This window comes from Trichosurus vulpecula, chromosome 3 (assembly GCF_011100635.1).
Source record: "Trichosurus vulpecula isolate mTriVul1 chromosome 3, mTriVul1.pri, whole genome shotgun sequence".
In the NCBI taxonomy this organism is placed as follows: Eukaryota; Metazoa; Chordata; class Mammalia; order Diprotodontia; family Phalangeridae; genus Trichosurus; species Trichosurus vulpecula.
This window is the reverse complement of record NC_050575.1, coordinates 211,787,307-211,811,585: the sequence shown is the minus strand read 5'-3', so window position 1 is coordinate 211,811,585 and position 24,279 is coordinate 211,787,307. Positions and strand designations below refer to the sequence as shown.

The 24,279-nt window shown below is 38.9% G+C and overlaps 2 protein-coding genes and 1 pseudogene across 6 annotated transcripts in view; 2 read left to right on the top strand and 1 right to left on the bottom strand.

Moving 5' to 3' along the window:
• The window catches only part of BABAM2 (BRISC and BRCA1 A complex member 2), a 597,459-nt gene extending 594,448 nt beyond the window's left edge, over window positions 1-3,011 (bottom strand). Inside the window, exon 1 of one of the 2 annotated variants that reach the window (XM_036752607.1) lies at window positions 2,919-3,011. The gene's annotated coding sequence lies outside the window, so the exon portion shown is untranslated. Of the gene's footprint in view, window positions 1-2,866; window positions 2,889-2,918 lie in introns of those variants that run through there. The other variant, XM_036752608.1, reaches the window with a different exon arrangement.
• Window positions 3,012-3,064: 53 nt separating this feature from the next.
• RBKS (ribokinase) overlaps window positions 3,065-24,279 on the top strand; it is a 135,551-nt gene continuing 114,336 nt past the window's right edge. Inside the window, exon 1 of one of the 4 annotated variants that reach the window (XM_036749441.1) lies at window positions 3,065-3,527. In XM_036749441.1, the coding sequence (XP_036605336.1) occupies window positions 3,451-3,527 (77 nt within the window). In that variant the 5' untranslated portion in view covers window positions 3,065-3,450. The remainder of the gene's footprint in view (window positions 3,528-24,279) is intronic. The other 3 variants (XM_036749444.1, XM_036749445.1, XM_036749442.1) reach the window with 3 other exon arrangements.
• On the top strand, window positions 13,994-14,738 carry LOC118841803 (annotated as a pseudogene).

Here is a 24,279-nt window from a genome sequence, read left to right as displayed (position 1 = left end):
ACTAAGCAGTACAATTTCCCTAGTCAAACTGTAAACATGTAAAGAAGAGTATCAATAACAAGCAGTAGTGAAAAATGTATTAGAAACAAAAAAGGTAACGTCACTATGCACTTACATGCTATGCTTGGCAGATAACCATTTCATAACCATTTCCTTACCTGACTTCCCCCAAAATTCTAAACATTCCTACTACTCCACAAAGAATGTGAAGTAAAATTAGCATAAGCAGAGCATCTTAGACAATGAACAAGATACAGAAATATAATAACAAATGCAAAGGACTTTCCATTTGTCCAACTGTCCTACATTTATAAAGAACACCTACAGTTACAGATTTCTAACTAAGCAGCTTGTTTCACTCCAATTCCTACAAACGTCAAGTAGTTAATTTAGATTTTACCAAATAAAAAAAGATAGTAAAATTAATAATGTTTCTTGATTTATTTTAAGGAGTGAACATAGTTGATCTTCTTCATCTAAACAGTTGCCTGTGAAGTTGATTTTTCGGCACCTAAATGCAAAATTTTGCATCTATTCCTACTAGATTTTATCTTATGAGATTCCAACCCAATACTCTGGCCTGTCAAGATCCTTTTGGATTTTATCACTGCCATTCACCGTGACAGTTATTCCTACTAGCTTTGTGTCATCTGCAAATTTGATGAGAATACCAACAATGCCTTAATTCAAGTCATTGATAAAAATATTAAACAGCACAGGGCCAAGCACAGATCCCTGGAATAGTCCACTGAAAACCTCCTTGAAGGCAATGAACCATAAACAACTACTCCTCTGAATCAACCTATCCAACAAATTCTGAATCCATCTGATTGTATAATCTAATCCATACAATATCTTTGCTTTCTCCACAAGAATAGTATGATACTATGTAGAAAACTTAAGAAAAAATCTAGGTAAACTATAACCACAGAATTCTAATCTACTAGATTAGTAATCACATCTTCCATGACTTATTCTTGATGAAGCCATGATGGCTCTTTGTAATCACTGATTGATTCCCTTTTAAGATATTTACCAACTAATTTCTTTAATGATGTATTTTAAAATCTTCATAAGAATGGAAGTCAAGTTCACTGGCCTATAGTTTGCAAACTCCTTTATAGTGAAATATACATCTATGCAATGCGCTTCAGTTAAAGTTGCCTTCCATCCAGAGTGGGGAGATAAAGGCAAAAAGAAGTTATACAGACTTTAATTTGACAGGTAAATATGACTTTGTAAAGAATTCTGAAAGAAATCCACATTCCAAAAAAATAACCTATGTTAACTTTACTGTACAGTACTGTGCTCTCTCTCCCCTTCTTGCCCCTCCACTTGGTACTCTGTAGCTTCCCACCCTCACCACCAAAAAGAAATATCGTACAAGTGAAACCAGAAGAAGAGACCCCATTGCCATTGCCAGCTAGGGGATTAATTTGAGACCTTTGTTAATCCACCCCACATTGTGCCCGAGTGCCTGTCTTCCACCCGTCCTCATGTGTCGGTGCCTGCCCTATGTGTCTCCCATCTTCTCATCTGTGTCCATGTTGCTGGTCCATGTATTCTTCCTCCTGCTTTCAACTTCTCTGTTCCCAGCCCCCAGACCCAAGTGGCCCCTTTCCTGCCTCCCTCCCTTCCCCACAAACCACATTAGGTAAAAACAGCTTTGTGTAGAGGTCTGTGGAAAGGTCCACTTAGGTAAAGCTAGAACTGTCTATACTATTTCCACGGTCAAAGGCCACTTCAGGTCTAACTGTAAAGCTGATGTGGGCCTTGCAAATGAATGGGGAAGGCAGTACAGTACTGCTCATAGAAATCAGATAACACCTACCCACTGGAAAGACCTGTGTGGTCTTCCACAGCAGAAAACCTCCAAATTGATTGACTTATGAGGCCCATGTCGGGCGCCAAGGGTAAACCCACTTACACTATGCCACATCGAGGCCATGAAAAGCAGAAGGGTGAGAGGAAAGAAGGACATGTGCTGAATCCCTGAAACATCATGCAGAGACCAGGGGAAGAGTGTACTTTTGTCACAACCCAGGATAGGGCATGGGAGAAAACCCTCTAGAAAGAAGAAAAGAATAAGCAGTCCCTCTCCAGGGTACCTCCATGGTAGCTTTGAAATGAAAATTTCATTCGGCTCAACCAATAATAATAATAATGATTAATAACAGCTGGTGTTTGGATAGGGCTTTAAAGATTTCCAAAGTCCTTTAGAATCCTAGGATCACAGGTTTAGAACGAGAAGGGATCTGAAAGGTCTAGTCCGACCCTGTCCTTTGACAGATGGACAAACTGAAACCACTGACTTGTCTGAAGTCACAAGGCGGTAGAAAGTAGAGCCAGGATCAAATTCTCTCATCTGCGCTTCACAACCACTTTGGGAACTCTGCGAAATACACAGACCCTCAGCCTCTCTCCGCCTATTTCTACATCTGCAAAATGGGAATAACTTGCATTTGTTGAGCGCTTAGAGATTTGTGACACGTTTTACGTCTAATCTCTCATTTGCTTCTCATAATAACACTATGATGGATGTGGTAGTATTATGATTGCCTGGGGTCAACCCGGCTAGTAAGTGTCTGAGGCGGGATTCGAACCCAGGTCTTCCTGAGACCAGGTCCTGCGTTCAATGCCCTCTGGGCCACGCTCCTTAGCCATACAGGTTTCCCAAGTCATACTCAGTGAGGGCCTGAGGCCGAACAGGCCTAAAAGGAAGGAAGACGAGGCGTGGGCCTGGTGGGTTCAGTCTGAAGGGTAATATCGCGCGGGGGTGGGGAGGGGGGGAAAGGAGGCGCCTGGGCGGGCCGGGGGCTCTCTCAGGAGAAGAGGCGGCGCCCTCCGGCCACCTTCCTGCCGTCACCTGTTCAGTTCCGTTCCCCGCCGCCCGCACAACCGAATCCCACACCGAGTACCTGCGACTACAGCCCGACAGACGCAGACACCGGCTACAACGCGCGCGCCAAGCACACTCCCCGAGCGCGCCCCCGCCCGCAACGCGCAGCGCCGTCCGGGGACGTGCGCGCCGCCGCGACAACCCGCCTCGAGCCTGGCGACGTGCGCGCTCCCGAGCACCGAAAAATCATGGAGGTGGGGGGGGCAGCCAAGTCGCCGCCTGAAAGTTCCCCTCCCCCCCACCCCGCTTTCCTCTCTCTGATAACCAAATAACCAGATAACCTCGAACAGGGCCCGAAATGTGAGGAAGGAATGAACTTGGGGGAGGAAACCCTAACGGAAGAGCAATAGAACCGCTAGAGGGCTAATTTATATCAGGCACTTGGAAAGATGCCCGCCGGTGGCTGGGGGAGGGGAGGGAGGTGGGGGAGGGAGAAGGGAAAGGCCCTCGTCTAGTCGTTCGGGAGGGGAAGGACGAGGTGTCTTAACTCCGAGGTGGAGGGCAAAGGGCAAAGTTCAAGTGCGAATCTGCCGGCCTGACTGGTGCTCACAATGGCAGCTTGCGCGGCGGGGCTACAAGCGGACTCGGCCGTGGTGGTGGTGGGCTCCTGCATGACCGACTTGGTCAGGTTAGTGCCGGGGGACGCCGCTGTCGGGGAGCCCGCTGGCGGCCCGGAGCGGGCAGGCTGCCCCGGACTCCTGAGCGAGGAGCCGGGACACAAGGTTAGGGAGGGAGGGTCGCGAAGGATCTGTAACGAGGCCCGGGGACCATTTCCCCTCGTCCGCATCTGTATCTCGCCAGTGGACCCGGAGGCGAGGGCGAGGCCGGTGACCCTGCCCCACTTAAATCCAGTTCACTCGCAGGTCATGACATCACCTTCCTGATGTCAGGGTCCTCTTTGAGAAGGGAGGACAAACGGCAACAAAATGAGGCCCAGAGAAGTGGCGTGACCCACCTAGAGTCATACATGGAGTTAGGGGCAGAGCCAAGATTGGAACCCGAAGCCATGCCCTCGGACTCCCAATGCAGCACTCTTTTCCCTTGCAGCACCCTGCCTTCACTGGGCACATAATAGGCCCTTAATAAATGTTTGCTGAGTGATTGATTCTGCCCTGGACATGAAGAAATGCAAAGATGCTTTTACATCGTTAGTACAAATAATAAATGCCAGCATCTCTGGAGCTGTTGCTTCAGCTAACTATGGTAGGGGCACTCTGTGAATTCTTGTAAGCAAACATTTATTTTGTGCTAACTGCAGGGAACTGGAAATACCAAAAAATAAAAAAAATAGGCTTTGCCTTTCAGGAGCCAACATTCTAGGAGGGAAAGGTGGACCAGGTAAGGGGGGGGAGAAGACATGTACATGGCATCATAGATCTAGAGCTGGAAGGGAACTTCAAAGTCCTCTAGTTAAACCCTCCCCACCTCTTATCCAGATGAGGAAATAGAAGCCCATAAAGGTGAATTGGCTTAAGGTCACACATGTAATTAATACCTAAAAGAGCTTAGACCCTTTGACTTTGTGCCCCACTGCCTCTCAAGAGAAAACAACCTAAAAATAAGTATTATTGGGGAGGGTGGGCATATTGTCTTTGGACCATACATTTAGAACTGGAAAAGAGACCTTTGAGATCATCCAATCCAATCCACATAAAGAAACTTCTTATCTCCTTAAGAAACTTATTTAACTGGATTGGACTGGATTATCTATCTTTAAGGCCCCAACAGCTTACCTGGAAAAGAATTTTTTCAGGTAAACACTAAGGTGGTCATTGGAGAAGCTGGAAACGTGAACAAGACTTTGCCAGAACTTCAGCTTAATTTAATACAATTCAACAAACATTTCTTAGTGCAGGGTGTTGTACTAGAATTTGGAAGTACAGTGAAAAAACTAGCCTCAAAGAGCTTACAGTCTACTAAATAGCTATGGGATATGTACAGAGATTTCAGCCTAGAACGTGGCACACCCAATTTAGGCTTAAGTTTTCTTATGTGTAAAATAAGGTTAGGCTATATGACCCATAACTTCCCCTCTAGCGATAAATCTATATTTTCAGTTTAATGCAAAGTAATGAGTGATTGAGGCGAAGGAGTGATTCGGGTGAAGTACTCTGCGAAAACTTGGACAGAAAGAATACTTTTATTTGAGGGAATGAAGGTAACCTTCACAAGAGTAGTGACAGCTGAGCTGATCCTTGAAGGAATAAGTTCCTTTTCCAAGATGAAGTACATTACTGACATGAACACCCTGCGTGGAGACACCATGTGAGGAGATAGGTAGTAGTTCAGTTTGGCTAGAATTTAAGAATATGCTGGAGTACTATGAAGGAAAAAAGGCTGGAAAGAGAAGTTGGAGCCTTGGAGGTTCTCATAGTAAGTTCTTCCTTTACAATGTGTGAACTAAAAATGAGAGAAGCCCAAGCAAAGATTCATGGGATCCTTGAGTTGGAAGAAATCAGAATCTCTGACTAAAAGGGACCTCAAAATACACAAAGTATAACTCCAACTCTACCCAAATCATGAATCCGGTCTATTGAATCTTCCAGCCACTGTTTAAATACATCTGCAATGATGATGAGTTCATTCCCCCACTTAATGATTAGAAGATTTTTAATTATAATAGAGTTGCCCCTGGAATTGGGCAGTCTTTCAAATATATAAAGACTTCTCATATCTCATCCTGCTCCCTTCACCCCAAGACTTCACCAGGATAAGTATTGCTAGTTTCCTCCAATGGCATGGTTTCAAATCTTCACCATCCTTCTGTCTCTCCATTTTGTCAATATCATCATATTGATTTTAGGTCATGTGGATTAAATTGCTGTTACTAGTACTTCTGTAGTATTTTGTAATTGCAGTGAATATTTCAGTCTTTTATTAGTGTAGTAACTCTGGAAATTACAGCCAAGACTTTACCTATCAGTTCCACTGACATGAAATACCTATCTCGAATACGGCAGAGAACTTGAAATAAGATTGCTTGGGAGCCATGATTCTTAAACAGTCTCTCCTTGGCCTACTGTCCAAGTCAATTGTTTCTGGTACCAGATGGCTTATGTTTTTAAATTTTTTTTATTTTATTCTAATTTTCTTGCTGTTTCATGAAGTCATTGATTTCTCTTTCAGATCTTCTAATTTTCTGGGATTTCTTCTCATTTTACTTGGATAAGGTGAACCACTTTCTTTTCTAAACCATTTATTCTCCTTCCAGTTCTTTCCTTAAGAATTTCAATTTGTTATCTGTGCCTGCAGTGTTTACAGGATTACTTATTTCTAGTGCTGCAGTAAGTTTTTATACCAATCACTATCTTCTTTGATTTACTCATCTCTCTAGCTTTAATTCCTGAAATGGGTAGAGCCAAGCTCCTCCCACTGCTATAATTTTCCGTGGGGTAGTGGCCCTTGTTTGATCTTACACTGAGTCACCTAAATTCTTGCAATTCTCTCTACCTACTGGACCCAAATCTTTGAGGTTCAGAGTGATGGGACTGAGAAACCTCTATGGCAACTCAGTGCAGACTACTATGGACCTTGGAGCCCCTAGACTTGAGCATTTCTATGCCACAGTGGCCCACTGGAGCTCTTCAGGGTACTGGAGTTTTCTGACTACCTTGTAGACTTCTGGTTCCCTGGTACTTTCTGAAGAAAACCTACTCCTTCATGACCCAGAACCCTGTAGGCTACAAGATTTTCAAGCCCATCAAAGGCTCAACCGAAAGGCTACGGGCTTATTTGCCTGAACTGGCATTTTTTTGCCTATAGGCTTCTAGCTGATTCTTTTTTGGTGGGGGGGGAGGTGAAATTCTGGGTAGAAAAAGTTTCTTATTGACTTTCTTGACCATTTTTTGGTCTGCTACAAAATTGAGGTCTTTGCTGGAGTAGCTCTGTTGAAGCTGGGCTGAATGCTTCCTGTTGAAGCAGCCATGGTGGCTGGAGATTCCTAAACTTTTAAAGGAAAGAAACTCAAAAATCAAGTACAGAAAAAAAAATAAATGAGGTAATAGACAATAACATGTTTTATTAACACTTCATTGAGGTAATGAGATATGTGGGATTAGAGAATTTCAGACTTTTCTTTTGTCATTATCATAGTTGTATCATTCTTATTTGTGTATATGTCTTATTAGGCAGCTAGGTAGTGCAAGGGATAGAGTGCCTGGCTTGGGGTCAGGAGGACTCATTTTCCTGAGTTCAAATCCTGCCTGACACCCTTACTAGCTGTGTGATCTTGGGCAAGTCACTTAACCCTGTTTGCCTCAGTTCATCATCTGTAAAATGAGCTGTATCTTTGCCAAGAAAATGGGGTCACAAAGAGTCCAACTGGATTGAAAAATGACTGAATGACAACAATTATCTTACTCCCATTTTAAATTATAAATTCCATGAAGAGAGTGGCTAAATTTTTGCTTCCATTCCCAGAAATTTAAACGTGGTAAATACTTAGTGAATGTTTGTCAAATAACTAGAATGTTAACTCTCTATTTGGCTGGTGGATGGTGCAATGAATAGAGCTTTGGGCCTGTAGTCAGGAAGACATGAGTTCAAATCCAGCCTCAGGCACTAGCTGTTTGATCCTGGGCCACTCATTTAACCTTTGCCTCACTTTCCTCAAATGTAAAAAATGGGGATAACAATAGCACCGACTCGATCTGCAGTGTATCTAAAACTAAGGTAGTAAGTCTAAGGTAAAACTCAGGTAATTATTATGGGGCATTTGGGCCCAGGTATATGTTTCACAGATAACACACAGGAGGCACTGGGAAGCTCTGGACTCTGGCCTCTAACAGGCTCACTCTTGATCTGGTCAGACAGGAAAGAGTTTTAGAGGGGTTAATAGTAAGCTTTATTCTAGTCTGGTCTTCTTAGAAGGTCACTGAGAATCAACCCCTATAGCATTCTCTAACCAAGTATTCCCTAATCACCCAGGAGAAGTGAGGGCAACTGCCCCTAAGCCTTGATGGGGGTCAGTCAAGACAAGCACATCTCATGAGCTCCCCTGAATCTCCTGAAGCCTCAGTGGGGTCTGGTTGAGGCAGGTATCATTCCTCTGTGCATTACCTATGGCTTCCCTGTGGATTCCCCACTCACTGACCAGTGCCTTCTTGCTTTATAGGGCAACAGATAAGGCATCTTGCCAACACTTTAACAGTATAGTCATTCCGCACAAGCGTACTAAATATCAGTTATGTTACCCCTATGTCTCACAGGACAGCCTCAGTAGGGCTGCGTGTCACTGTGATTCTAAGAATTACTGTCTAGGATCCTTGAAACTATTCTGGGATGCTATTTAGGATCCTTGAGACCATTCTGGGAGTTTTCACTGCCAGGCAGAAGAAGTCAGAAGAAGAAAAGGACCAGGTTCTGGTCAACCAGTACCTTTTGATTGGTTTTCATCATGAGGCTAGCAGACCAAAACCAGTTACAGGATGTCTGCAGGCAATCCACATTGGTATCGCATCAGCCTAGCGTTCTACACACGCTCATAGCACACACTAAGCGGCTTGGCCAGTCCCCCTTAGAAGTGTGAATGTTTCCTTTCGATCAAATGTAAACTCCTTGAGAGCAAGGACTATTTTTTTTCTCTTTTTATTCCTAGCACCTACCTCAATGCCTAGTACATAGTACTCACTTACTGAATAAATGAATGAATACAAGCATTTCCCTAAATGTGGCAAATATACTAAGTTCCCTATGTACACTGAATGCTATGAAAAACAAAGCCGCAAAGTAGGTTAAATCTTTGGAAGCCCAGAGCATAAACTTAGTTCCATACTTGCTTAATCACTTAAAAGTATTTTTTTTTTATATCCCATTTGTTTCAACCACCGACCTATTGAGAAAAACAATTAGAGCTAAAACATCTGCTGTGGAGACCACATTGGTATATAGTATTCTGACCTAGCAGTTCCCCATCTCTCTGCTCTGAGGAAGTGTTTTCAGGGACTTTTATCAAATTTTCTGTTATTCCTTTTAGCAATCTTTTCATTCATATTGTTATAGTCATGCATATTGTTCTTTTGATTCTGTTTATTTCATTTTGCTGCAGCATATTTCTCCGATTCGTTATATTATTTCCTACTGTACAATATCATATTGTTATATTCATATATCAAACATTTTCAACCATTCTTGAATCAGTGGATGCCCAACTTTAGTCTCTAATTCTTAGCAATCACAAAGTGCTGCTACAAATACTTTGGAAATATATTGGACGTTTGTCTCTGTCTTTGACGTCCTCAGTTATAGTATTCGCGTAGTACTCTAGTATATATAGACAGTGTAGTCCCTTTTTGTGCATATTGGCTGGACCACTTCACAGCATCACCTACATTGTATTTGTCCTTCCGAAGCATCTCCAACTTCGATTGTTGCCATTTTTTCATCTCTGCCAATTTGCATAGATAGTTTCAGGTGAAAACTCAGCAATTTTAATATGTATCTTATTAGTGATTTGGAGCATGTTATTCACCTGATTATTTGTGGTTTGCAGTTCTTTTGAAAACTGTAAATCCTTTGGCCACATATCTAATTGGGAAATGGCTTCTAGTATGATATGTTTGTTTCAATTTCCTATATGTTTTGGATATCAAAAATTTATTGGTGATATATTTAGTGAATATTTTCCCACTCTTCCATTTTTTCTGATTCTATTTTATTTATGCAAAGGCTTTTTAATTTTATAGTAAAAATAAACTATCTCATCTTTAATGATTCTCTCTATCCCAGTTTAGTTTAGAAAAGTGCCTGATCTTGTTATCTTCTAAATTTTTTATTGTGTGGCATTTTATACTCAGGCTGCATATGTGTTTTGAGCTTATGTGGCATGATATAAGGTTCATGCTTATTTACAGAGTTAATATATGACATGTCACTTTTAATTGATGATTTTATTTCTTATGAAATGGGTCACGCATTCTTTTACATAAGAGTACATATCCTGCTTCAATACCCCTAAGGTTGCTCTGTAGGGATCTCACTAAAAACCTGTGTTAATGACACAACAGTCATTTACATGGCGGTAAGCTATGATGTCAGACAGAAAATTATGTTGTCATTTTGCACATTGGTAGTTTAAAATGATAGCTTGTGAGAGAAGACTCATGTTCACTCGTGCTTTTAATTTTAATCCATATAGAGTCAGGAAATGATTGCCTAATTCTCAGGAAATTTTAGTTGGGTAATAGAATAAATTAATTAAAAAGACTAGATTCAAAGCAGGTGATAAGTTGGCCATAGTTGTTTTGGTTTGCTTGTTTTTCCTTTAAAATCAACTATAGTTTTGTTGTCTGCTTAGAAACTGCTGACATCATTTTAACATAGTGCAGTACCAAAAGTAACTTCCATCGTGCTTTAGCCTAATATAACCCTTCTTTCCAGTCATATTTTCAGCAGATCCAAAGCCAAGTTAAGTTCAGTCATTAAAAACATCAAGTTTTTCCTACTTGTGAGAAATAAAACTAAATCACCTTTCATCCACATTTGATTGATCCCTAAAGTTACTTGCCAGTAGGGTTTTTTTAAATATTCTAATAAGAGTTTTTCTGTTAGTTGTACAAATTAGTATCAAAAGAATTAGTTCATTGGAAGTCAGCTAAATTTAACCCTATTGATAAACTGTATTAATAAAGCAAATCTGACCATAAGGACAGACATACATGGTCCAGAGACTATTTTGTCTCCTGAAGGGACATCAAATGTCTAGAAAGACTGTGATATGGACCCTAAGAAGAGAAAATTGGTGGACTATTTAGGAAATGGGTTTAGGTGGAATTCATAAGGTTTGAGGCCAGGACTTTAGTTTTTGGTAATAAATAAGATATAGGTACAAAGTAGGAGAGACAGTAGTAGTAAGCCTGTAGTCATACATAAAGGGAAGCAATTGGAATAAACAGCAGTCGTGAATAGAGGCCAAATAATCATGGTGTATTGGGTATCAGTAAAACAAGCAGGGATAAACTAATCCACTTCCATTAAGGGGTACAAGTAAGCTGGATCTATTGTACTGATTGAATCTTCCCCAATATGGGTATGGGTATGGAGGGGCAGCTAAGAAATTCCTGCATAGGGGTCAGAATCATGATGTGAACAAGCCAAGCTCTAGATATAGAAGTCAGAGCTGAAAAGGTTAAAGGGAGAGGTAATGCCTGAAGCAGAAATAGTGTCAAAACCAAGAATTGAGTCAAGGTAAGAGAAGGCAGCTAGCAAAAGGCAAAGTCCAGGATTCAAGTTATAATAGTCCAAGCCTTGAAAAAACTAAGTGCCGGCAGATTCCACAGGTTAAACCAAATGCTATCTTTCCTTGCAGCTTTGTTGATCTATGAGTGTATGTCTGCGTGTATACCCTTGCCCCTGAGAATACTTTCATGCTCAGCATTGTGTGGACATAATTCAAAAAGGTAGAATGGCTGCAAAAGACCTGTTCTGGTGTTGTGGCAGTAGAAATAGAGAAAAGAGATTGAATGATGCAAAGGTGGAATTAAAAAGACTGGATAACATTGACTGTGAGAAGTGAGGTAGATGGAAGAGTGAATGATAACCACAAAGTTTCATCCTTAAGAGACTGAGCAAATGACACTATAGACAGAAATAGTGAAATTAAGAGGAGAAGGTTTAGAGGAAATGATAAGATTAGTTTGGACTCACTGATCTCAAAGTGCTATTAAGGTATGAATCTAAGCAGCTGAAGATGTGGGTCTAGAACTGAAAAGTTAGGAGAACATGTAGATCTAGAAGTAATCTATGCTGAGGCAGTAATTGAAATGGGGTATAAATGAGCTTGACAAGAAAGAAAATGTAGAGATAAGAGGGCTAAGACCTAACAGTTGGAGAACTCTCACAATAAGAGTTCAGAAAGAAGCAGAATGTATGTTTTAGAAGGGTAAAGTTCTCTGAACTTTAAAACTTTGTTGTTAGGGGAGGAGAAAGTAGTTAGTATGAAGAAATAGTCAGCAATATTAAACACAACAGATCAAGAAGGATGTTGTCAAGTGAGCCTGGAGGCAATGTTTTCTTACATGATCCATATGCCTGGCAATACCACACAGGTACATCCACAATCTGGACCTTGTTGACACATACCTCACATTCTCAATTATAAGTGCAGGAATTCACCTTGGACAGCTCCATAATGCCTCTTAGAGTAAAAATGAATGAAGAGTCACTGCAGCCAGAGTAGCATCAATAATATGTTACTGTTTGTCCCACAGATTTCATCATTGTTTCAAAGGAGGCAGTCAAGGCAGGTCTTGATGTCTTTTGAGAACTAATTAATTTTTGGACTTGAACTAAAATGATAAATAATGATAAACCTAACAAGTTTTGTTAGCCAATTTACAGCATCCTCAATAGTAATGATAATAATAATTCACATTATTTAGCACTTTAAACTCTGCAAAATACTTTGTGCACAACAACCTTATGAGGTAGGTAGTATGCATATTATTACCCACATTTTATGGGTTAGCATAAGGAGGCATAGAGAAAGTACATGATATTTCTCAGGATCCCATAGCTAGCAAATGTCAGAACTGGAAGGTAAAGTACCAATGCCAGTACTCTTTTCACTATACCAAAACCTTCCTAATAGTTTACATCAGTTGTCCCAAATTGAAATAAAAATGAGGGTAAGGGTCTCTGTGAGCTACATAGTGACTAAGAAAACCACATATTAACATCTATTTTCTCTTGTATTTTTTTTTTGTTAAATATTTCCCAATTACATTTTCATCTAGTTCAGGCTACACTCAACAATGTTGCAGGCCACATACAGGCCATGTGTTTGACATGTTTGTTCTACAAAAGACCTGCACAACTTGGCAATAGGTAGGGGTTTAAATAGGCTAAATTTCGAGCTGCAGATAGGTTTTTAGCAGCTCATTTCCCAACTATTTTGCAAATAAACCATATTTTAAAAAGGAAAGTTCAATTAATATCAATTACACTTATTAAGATTTTTATTTATCATGAAATCACATTAATGTTAAAAATTACTTTGCTAAGTGGTACAAATTTAAAACATTTTTTCAGGTTTTCTTACTGTTTACATTTAGCAACAACTAAAAACACAGCAAAAAGATCCAACTCTCGCCCCTCTCAGACTACAGACAGACTGACGATGGTTGGTTGTTGGTTGTGGGTCACATGACAAACAGGAGAGAGTGTATAGTGGTAACCAGCCCACCAAGTTACGTGATGGGCACGATAGTGACTAGTGGAAGGCAGGTTAAGTGGGTACTGACAAAGCATTCATTATATCTTTATTTTCACATTTTCTATATTTTTTGCAGGCTGCCCCCCTCCAAAACTCACAGGCCGTATGTTGTGCAGCTCTGGTCTGCACTGTACTCTCAGTCTTCTACCCATATGTTGAGAGTGTGACAACTTGGTAAAAAGTTTCTCCTCAATTTCCCTGCACTGAACCAAAGCAAATTAAAATTTATTGTCAAAAAGAAATGACCATGTAATCAATCAAGTATTTATTAATCACTAATTATGTGCCAGGTACTATGGTATGGGTACAGAATAAACACTCCCTACTAGTGAGTTTACATTCTCATGTGAGAGAAAACAAATACCACAAAAAGTTTGTGAGTATAGCATAAATGTAAAAATGAATTTACGCAAATGTGTAAAATGTTAAATACAAGGTAGTTTGAAAGAGTGGCATTAGCAATTAGGAAGACCAGAAAAGATTTCATGTAGAGGATGATGCTTGAACTGCTTTTTAAAGGAAGAAAAGGATTCAGCAAGTTGGAGGTATCAAGCATGGGGGATGGCCAGTGCAAAGGTATGAAGATGGCACATGGAGTGTGAAGAATAGAGAGAAAGCTGGTTTGACTGAATTGCTGAATGCAAGGGAGTGACGATAATATTATCAATAACAGAAATAGCTCTGGTTCCAGCAAGGGCTGAAGAAGGGAAGGAGGGCAGCTAGGTGGAACAGTGAGGAGAGCACTGGCCCTGGAGTCAGGAGGACCCAAGTTCAAATCCACCCTCAGACATTTGACACACTTCCTAGCTTATGTGACCTTGGGCAAGTCACTTAACCCCAATTGCCCTGCCTTCTCTCCTCCAAAAAGGAAAAAAACAAAAGAAATGATGGACAGGCCCCTCAGCCTGGCTTGACAGCAGAACAGGAAAGCAAATTGGTCATTAGCTACGAGGAAATAAAAAGAGGCCATATCTTTCTGAAGCCACGAACTGAGCAGGCTCAGTTACCACTAGAATTATAAAGGGCTAGCCACATGAAATAACTCTTGCTTATTCAGGAAAAGTGGAAAGCCCAGCAGACCTCTGATGGAACCCCTCATCTTCTGACATCATGCAAGCCATCTGCCAAGCATGGGTCTGGGGGCCAAAGTGTACCTAGGTCTCAGCAGTTTAGTCCTGCCCCTGAGAATCCCTCACCAGCAGTGTGAGGGGTCTTCAGCACGGACCCAGACATTCTACTTTTTCTCCTTAAGAGGAGGAAAGACCCAACAGAACCATGTACAGACAGCAAAGCCCCAAAAGATGACAAAAGAATAATAGAAGAGCAGTCAACGAAGATTTTTGACCTGAAGTGACACATAGAGTTTCTTCTGGCTGACAGATGAAAGGTTGAGAAGAGAAAATGAGCAGCTCCAAGCTGCAAAGGCTAGACTCCAAAAGGCTTCACTTGAAAAGGAATTGGATCTAGATACTGACTGTAGAAAAATCTGAATTATGGAGCCTGCTGCCCCCTTCAGAGACTACCTGGCAGGAGTTTGCAGCAAATAGAGGGAAAGCCAAGGACATTCCTATCCCCTACCTTGCTCCCTTGGACTTTTCGTCCCCAGAGCTCCTGCTTCTAGAGATCTAAAACAGTGGTGGTAAGGGAGAGGAAATCATACAACTAATGCAGCAGAAAGGGAAGCCGACAAAGCTAGGGTGGCTTCAGTCCAGGTGAATGATCCTCTGATGGACCGCTATAAGAGAAGATGCCTGGCCTCAACTAAGAGAATGGTCACTGTGAGATATCCAGCATAACCAAGTAAATGGCCAGGGCTGAGGACACTCTATGTGGCAAAGGCTAACACTGAGAGTCTGTTTCTCCTGATTCAAACCAAATGGCTACCCAGAATAACTTTTCAAGCAGCATTTATTTTCCTTCTCAATTTCAAGGTTATGCTATATATAACTATTACTCTATGATGCCATAAAGGATAATGCAAAATTGAATTAATACAGGAGCCCAAGGATAGCTTTGAATTGGAAAGATGCTTTCTATCATGCATTGACTGAATGATTTCATTATGCACAATTTATTAATTCCAATAAGACATGTCAGTTATGTGCCTTCCTAAATGATCCTACATGTGCCACACTTTGCACTACTCTTGACGTGTTGATAACCTCAAGACTATCAGGAAAAATGTTTAAATTTCCACTTTATGAAGAAAAGAACCAAATTATTAGTTCTCCTTTTTTTAAATTATCAATTTACATAATTAATCAAGGTGTTTCATAAGTTTTAACTTTCTGTTTGCCGTATTAAAAAGTTATGCATCATTTTTAAAATACCCAAAGAATTATTCCTTTGTTTTGAATGGTGCATAAATGGAGGTAATGCTAGTTTACAGTATTTAATTACAAGAAATTAATAAAATTTTGTTTTATTAAAAAAACATAAAAATGATAATAGCTGGCATTTGTATAGGTTTCTCAAAGTATATCACAAATATCTCGTGTTATCTTCTCAACAAACTTGGGAGGCAAGTATTGTTGTTATCCCTACTTTTCAAATGAGGAAGCTGAGGCAGACTGAGTTTAAGTAACTTGCCCAGAGTCACACTTCTCTCACTGCCTCACCTCTCCTAAACCTGCCCCTGACTATCCTTACTAAGCCATTAGTCCCTTCTTAGTCTATGAATTCATCACCCTGCTCTGACCTCACCTTCCTAACTTCTGAAGATAGATTTGAACTACTGTCTTCCTGACTCCAGGTCCAGCACTGCCTCTGCACTGCCTGTCAGAGCAGTGAAATCACTGTCCAGTCAAGAATTATATGTTCCTAATTTATAATACTAATCCTATTATGCCATTTATAGATAAGTACTGTTCTCTACACCTCCCCCAGTAAAATGTACATTCTTTTAAGAAAAGGAATGTGTCATTTTTAAATCTTGTGGGTTCTTAGCACCTAGCATGGTATTTTATGAGCATTAGATGTTGTCAGTGTTCTCCTAATAGCAGGGTACTGAGAGTACCAGCATTAAGTAGCACTTTTCAAGGCTTATAGATAAATCTCAAGCACTAAGGAAAAGACTCTAATATAGTGTACATGGTGACATAATTAAGTGTGTAGTCCAAGAGTTCCACAAGAGGCTTCTTATCAGTAGCATTTGTAAATGCATAGAATTCATTCAACCTTGTTACTCCTTCAATAATAACAAGAGCTACCTGAGAAACTTTTTTAATTGAACCTTAGTAGCATTTTGTGTGATAGCATACATCCATCACAATCAACAGTAAAATTATACAGTAAAATATCCATGTCAAGAAATAGTAGTTTATGTTCATTGTAGTATTCTAGCATTGACTCAGAAGAATGGGAAATCCTCATGCTAGTTGTTATTCAGGCATTTTCAGTCATGTCCAACTCTTTGTGACCCCATTTGGGGTTTTCTTGGCAAAGATGCTAGAGTGGCTAGATGCTATTTCCTTCTTCAGCTCATTTTATAGATGAGGAAAGTGAGGCAAGCAGGGTTAAGTGACTTGCCCAGAGTCACACAGCTAGTAAATGTCTGAGGCCAAATTTGAACTCAAAAAGATGAGTCTTCCTGACTCAAGGTTGGGCACTCTATTCACTTTACTACATAGCTGTCCCCAGTGCTAGAAGTTACTAGAAAAAGTACAGGAAACAGTTGAGTAATTCTTGCTCTTGTTTTTTTAGAGTAAGTGTATCACGGATTGTACCTTTCTTATCTTAGAGCTGTGTGAACACCAAATAACACTGGTAGAGTAACAATGAAAATTTTATATTTCTCTTTTTTCATTGATATATATCAAAATTATGTAGGATATTCTAAAATATTTGTACAGTTTATCTTCTGTTATTTTGGTGATTAGGATATCATTTAGTTATAAGCTTATAATCCTAGAAAGTAGGGATTCTGTGAAACAAGAGAAAATGGTTAAGGAAATAATTAAAAGCAATTAACACAGAATGCCACTCAGTAAGTCATCACTTTAACATCAACAATCAGCTAGTGCAAGGTTGCAAATTGTCTGCAGTCTCTGGATGTTTGCTTTCTGTCTGTGTGTGCTGTGCTGGTCATCTGAATTTTTATGAAGGGAGAGTGAGGCTGTGTTCCTCCAAGTGTCTTATGTGCCTGCTGCCATATAATGAGACCAAGACTTGACCATCTTTCATTCTCTTTCAAACACAGGGAAACTAAAAGTTTAAAACTAATTTTCATTGTTCTAGTGTTTGCCATATAACTAGTTTGCTTATTCTAAAATTGGCATATTAATAATTTTATATCTTTTTAAAATTTGATACATTCTTCAATTGATTTATGATTCCATCACTTTGGATACTCTGTCCATGTGATTTTTCTTGTGTCAATAGGCCAAATTCTTTTGAGTGATTATAAATCTCAGGAGGTTCTGCAGTGTTACAGTATTTGATTCAATGACCATGATGTCATTGAAAAGACAAAACATCTAGAGGACTTTATCATCTATCAGAAATCGCTCCTCAATTCAAGTACCGAATTGGATTTCCACTGTAATTATGGTGAATTCCTTTGGCAAGCATATATCTTGTTTCATTTGCTATTAATGATTAGAAAGTTATCAAACAAGATTATCTCAATTGTTTTAGCGTTCCAAAAATCTTGACTAGTGTTGATATATACTTGGGAGACATCTTGTTATAAAAGGTTTGTGTTTTACTCTACCAAACCAAGTGCCTTTTTTTAATAGTCAATACACAATAAGGACAATGTGATATTGTATTCTGCCTGTAAACACTTCTCTGTTTCCTACAAATACCTTTATCAAGGACAGCTTCGGAGTGTGTGTAAATTCTCATAATAAATGACAAACTAGGTACATAGATTGATAGTTGTCAGTATTCTCTCAGTGGTCTTTTTCCAGAATTAATAAAGAAGGTCTATAATTTTTTTCTACATCATTGGTGTCATCCCCTCTATTGTATACCTTATGAATCAGTTCTTCAGTACTCTCACAATTGTACCCCCTTTATCATACATCTCTTCCAGGTGTACTTAACATAATCCAGTTGCCTTTCCTTTCTTTGTCGTCAGTGTGATTTCTCTTGCCTTTAAGTACATACTAGGATTCTAGAGTCCAAAGTTTGGTGGCTCTACTGTCCTTGGTTCTGAAAAGAAAAGTTCGTTATAAAGATCATTAAATGTCTCTTCCATTTTTCTCATGTTTGTTGTCTTCCTTTCAATTTCTGTCTTACATGCTCTTATAATGACTGATTGGGCTGGTTTCCAAACTCTGTTTAAAATGATTTTGCCCTCTACTGCTAATCTCTGTTTTATGAAGTGATGATATATACAGGGTGTCCCTAAAGTCTGGACACATAGGAAATCTCATTAACATCTCATTAACCATTTCACCAAAGACTCTGTGTTGTTCAGTGACTTCTTTTTCTGGTTCATGCTAAAGGAGGTGTACTCAATGAAAATCACAGATGCAACACACTTGCTTGAACGCATAAAACGCATAGTGAATGTGCTAAAATTGGTGGCAATGTGGAGTTATTACATCGAGTTCACATGAATCTTACAAAGCTTACAACCTTAGCATCACAAATGATGGAAATCATATCCATATCACATTCCAATTAAATGAAATGTTGAAAATTTCATTCATTTCATTTTTGCCTATGTGTCCAGACTTTAGGAACACCCTGTAGAATCTATCATTCTTCTCTGTAAGATTTTACAAATGAGTTTATATTCCAAACTGGTGTTATCCTTGGCTGCTAGCTCTCCCCACTTGGCAAATAAGTATCAGATGACTAAGGCACTTTTTAAGCACTTTTGCTCTCCATGTTATGGTAACTGCCTTGTATCAGTTACAATTTTAGATAACATTGATGTAGTCTAGGTCTGTTTTTTATTTCCATTTTGCATTTTTCATCATGAATAATGCATTTAAGTAGGTCAGGATGGGATTATTTTCATTACGTGCCATGCTTTTTCTCATTTTTATTCTACTAGTTTTGATATTTTAATTTTGATTTTTATTCTTACAAGTCATTGGTCTGACTGTACACAAACCATTGATGCAGGAATGATTTTCACATTAGTAATAAGTCTGCTCATGCATTCTCTAACTATAATATTACAAAGTTCTTAAAATAAAAAAGCATTTATTATGTTAATTACCTTGTACAAACCACTGTTCTAAGCATTGGTGATACAAACAGAAAAACAGGACAATCTCTGCCCATAAGGAGCACACATCCTGCTAATTCTAATAATCTTCAGGATAGGTTGTACGAAGTAACTTGTAGTGAATTTCAGGCCTCCCAGGTACCTCTTTTAACTTAACCCTTACATAGAAAAATGTGAGTGCTCAAATCTGTGGAAGCCCAGTTAAATGTAGCTAAACTTGAGTAACCAGTCTACATAAATGAATTTTATTTCATTTTCATATTGACAGCATAACATATTTCTTGTACTTTTTTATGTCAAATTAGGTTATGACTTAGTGGGTAAAATTTTAAATTACTTTTCAAAAATATATCATGTGGTAATGTTGGTGGTTAAATCTTAGATTTCGTGATCATCAAAAGCAAGATTTATTTAGATTATGTAGCGTTTTATCTCCTATATGTGGCAACAGCAATAGAATCCATTTTTTGTAATTTTAAAAATCTCTCCATGGATATTCCAAAGTGATCTTTTTGCTTTTCTTTACAAGTTTTAAATTAGCCATTTGACTTGGGGCATTTCTTGTCTATGCACTAAAGAACACTATAAATTATTTTTGTTGTTTATGTGATTGATTTGTTTTCTAAATAAAACTAGTTTTTTTTTTTCCTTGGGTTCCCAAATATATAACATTCATATTGGCTATTTTTGTGGTCAAAAATAATTCCAACTGCCATTTCTTCCATAATATTACAGAAGTATCACATGTTCCTTTATAAATGTCACTTACAAATAGAAATTCACACCTTTATTTTAAAACCTTGTGCCCAGTCCCCAGACTGTGATGTTAATAAAGTTGAATTCTTCTGAATTTTAAGTCTTATCAGTAGATAATGGGAAATATAAATACAGGCCTTAAATTAGCAAAACTCCTTACAAGATATTCTACCAAAAGTCTTTTTGAAAATTCAGTGGGGGAAAAAAAAAACCTTTATATTTTCTGTGGTCTGAGAAATAATCAATGATAGTCTCATAGGGTTCAACTTTGCAGAGACATTAATGATTTGTCAGCTGTTTATCTGCTTAAGAGCAATAAACATGAAGCATGCTAGAACTTGATAGGACTCAATAAAAAATCCAGATAGTGTGCTGCAGGAAAAATGAAAAGACATTGATGACTGTCTTTCAGCCAGGGGATCAGGGAAGACTTCACAGAAGAACTGGCACCTGATCAGGGGTCTGAAAGAACCAGAGGAGGTCAGTAGGGGAAGGTGAGAAAGGCCTCCCTTATAGAGAAAAGGACAGCCTGCAATAATGCCCAGACGCTGGAGAGTACAGGATAAGACCAGTGAATGTGTAGGCAGCCAGTTTGACTGGAAAGCAGAAAATATTTTGGGAATTGATGTGAACACTTTGGCTCTCTTTTGGAAGTCCTATCAAATCCAACCTTATATCAGTTTGTTTATGTGTCATATTTCTGGAATCAAGACTATACTCCTTGAGGTCAGAGATTGTATCATTTTTTCATCTTTGTTTTCCCAGTGCTAAGCACTGTATCTTGTACATAGCAAATGCTGAACAAAAGTTTATTAACAATGAAAAGGTAGATTAGACCTAGATTGTAGTAGGTCTTTAATGCAATAAGGAGTTTAAATTTACAAGCAATAGGAAACCACTTGAAAGCTTTTAAACAGAGGGTAGGAACTCTGCATTAGGAAGAGTATTTGGGGAGCAATGTAAAGGATGGATTGGAGAAAAGAAGCCATTTAGGAAGCTATTACAATAGTTCACATGAGAGTTGATGGTGGTAATGTGTGAGGTGGTGAGGAAATAAATCCAACCTACTTGTGGAAATAGGACCTGCCATCTGATTGTCGTACATAATATAACTAGAACCCTAATTCATTAGCCACTTTTCTCACCTCTTTGGGCCATTAGCTGAAATGTAGCTCATATACATAACAAAAGCTTTTAAAATCTACATTTAGTAATGAGAAATGTGAGCCTATTGAACAGCAGCTGCGGTTTGATAAGGATTAGATTAATATCTAGGCCAAAGATGCCTTTATAAAATGGAAGCTTCTTGAGGGCAAGAACTGTCACATTGTCTTTGTTTCCCAGTGCCTAGGAGAATGCCTGGTACATGGCGGGAACTTAATAAATACTTACTGAAATCCAACACACCTCATCAACAATCAAAACTTTACTTTCTAATATTTTTATTTTTAGTTTACCATACACGGTGCTACATAATTTTGAGTTCCAAATTTTCTCCCCTCCCTCCCCCCATCCCTCCCCAAGACGGTATGGAATCTCATATAGCTATCATGTATAACTTCGCATTGAATTAATTTATACACTAGTCAAGTTGTGGAGAAGAATTATGACCAATGGAATGAATCATGAGAAAGAAGAGATAGAACCAAAAAAAAAACCCCAAAAACAAGAGAAGAAAAAAGGCAAGCATGTAGTGTGCCTCAATCTGCATTCAAACTTCACAGTGCTTTCTCTGGATGAAGACAGCATTCTCCATCGTGAGTCCCCTGGAGTTGTCCTTGCACCTTGCATTGCTGAGAAGAGCAAAGTCTGTCAGGGTTGGTCCTCATGGAATCCATATATCTGTGGTTGTGTACAATGTTCTCCTGGCTCTGCTCCGCTCACTCAGCATTATGTCGTGTAGGTTTTTCCAGGTTGTTACGAAGTCCCTATCATCCCCATTTCTTATGGCACAATACTATTCCATTACCTCCATATACCACAGCTTGTTCAGCCATTCCCCAATTGATGGGCATCCTTTTGATTTCCAATTCTTGGCTACCACAAAGAGAGCCACTATAAATATCCTTGTACATATGAGTCCCTTTCCCTCTTGTGTGATTTCTTTGGGATACAACCATAGAAGTGGTATTGCTGGGTCAAAGGGTATGAACATTCCTATGGCTCTTTGGGCATAGTTCCAAATTACTCTCCAAAATGGCTGGATCATCTCACAACTCCCCGAGCAATGTAACAATGTTCCAATTTTCCCACATCCTCTCCAGCGTTTGTCATCGTCCTGCTTTGTTATTTTAGCCAATCTGACAGGAGAGATGTGGTACCTAAGAGTTGTTTCGATTTGCATTTCTATAATCAGTAGTGATTTAGCGCATTTTTTCATATGGCTATAGATATCTTTAATTTCTTCCTCAGAAAACTGCCTGTTCATATCCTTTGACCATTTCTCAATTGGGGAATGGCTTGTATTCCTATATATTTGGCTCAGTTCCCTGTATATTTTAGAAATGAGGCCTTTATCAGAGATACTAGTTGCAAAGATTTTCTCCCAATTTTCTGCTTCCCTCCTAATTTTTGTTGCATTGGCTTTTTTTGTACAAAAACATTTCAATTTAACATAATCAAAATTATCCATTTTGCATTTTGTAATGCTCTCTATCTCTTGTTGGGTCATGAATTCTTTTCTTTTCCATAAATCTGATAAGTAAACTATTCCTTGCTCTCCCAAATTACTTATAGTATCAGCTTTTACTCCTAGATCATGAACCCATTTTGACTTTATTCTGGTATATGGTGTAAGATACTGGTCTATGCCCAGTTTCTGCCCTACCATTTTCCAATTTTCCCAACAGTTTTTGTGAAATAGTGATTTCTTAGCCCAGAAGTTGGCCTCTTTGGGTTTATCAGAGTAGATTGCTGTAGTTGTTGACTTCTCCATCTTGTGTACCTATCCTATTCCACTGATCCACACCCCTGTTTCTTAGCCAGTACCAGGTAGTTTTGATGACTGCTGCTCTGTAGTAAAGTTTAATATCTGGTATGGCTAGGCCACCTTCTCTAGCATTTCTTTTCATTAATACCCTAGATATTCTAGACCTCTTGTTTTTCCAGATGAATTTTGTTATTATTTTGTCCAGCTCGGTAAAATAATTTTTTGGTAGTTCGATTGGTATGGCATTGAATAGATAGATTAATTTAGGTAAAATTGTCATTTTTATAATATTAGCTCGGCCTAACCGTGAGCAACTGGTATTTTTCCATTTATTTAGATCTGCCTTTATTCGCATGAAAAGTGTGTCATAGTTATGTTCATATAGGCCCTGGGTTTGTCTTCGCAAATAGACTCCCAAATATTTTATAGTGTCTACAGTAACTTGGAATGGGATTTCTCTTTCTGTCTCTTGCTGTTGGGCTTTGTCAGTAATGTATAGGAATGCTGAGGATTTATGTGGGTTTATTTTATATCCTGCAACTTTGCTAAAGTTGTTTATTATTTCAAGTAATAGAAAAGGGTGAGTTCACCTCTAATAAAGAGGAAATCAAAACAATAATTAGGAATTATTTTGCCCAACTGTATGCCCATAAATTTGACAACCTTAGAGATATGGATGAATATCTACAAAAACATAAACTGCCCAGGTTAACAGAAAAGGAAGTAAAATTTCTAAATAACCCCATCTCAGAAAAAGAAATTGAGCATGCCATCAATGAACTCCCTAGGAAAAAATCTCCAGTGCCAGATGGTTTTACATGTGAATTCTATCAAACATTTAAAGAACAACTAATTCCAATACTTTGTAGACTTTTTGGGAAAATAAGTGAAGAAGGAGTCCTACCAAATTCTTTTTATGACACAAATATGGTACTAATACCCAAACCAGGTAGAGTCAAAACAGAGAAAGAAAATTATAGACCAGTTTCTCTAATGAATATTGACGCAAAAATTTTAAATAAAATATTAGCAAAAAGATTGCAGCAACTCATCACGAGAATAATACACTATGACCAGGTAGGATTTATTCCAGGAATGCAAGGCTGGTTCAATATTAGGAAAACTATTAACATAATTGACCATATCAACAACAAAACTAGCAGAAACCATATGATCATCTCAATAGACACGGAAAAAGCCTTTGACAAAGTACAACACCCATTCCTATTAAAAACACTAGAAAGCATAGGAATAAATGGAACCTTCCTTAAAATTATAAATAGCATCTACCTAAAACCATT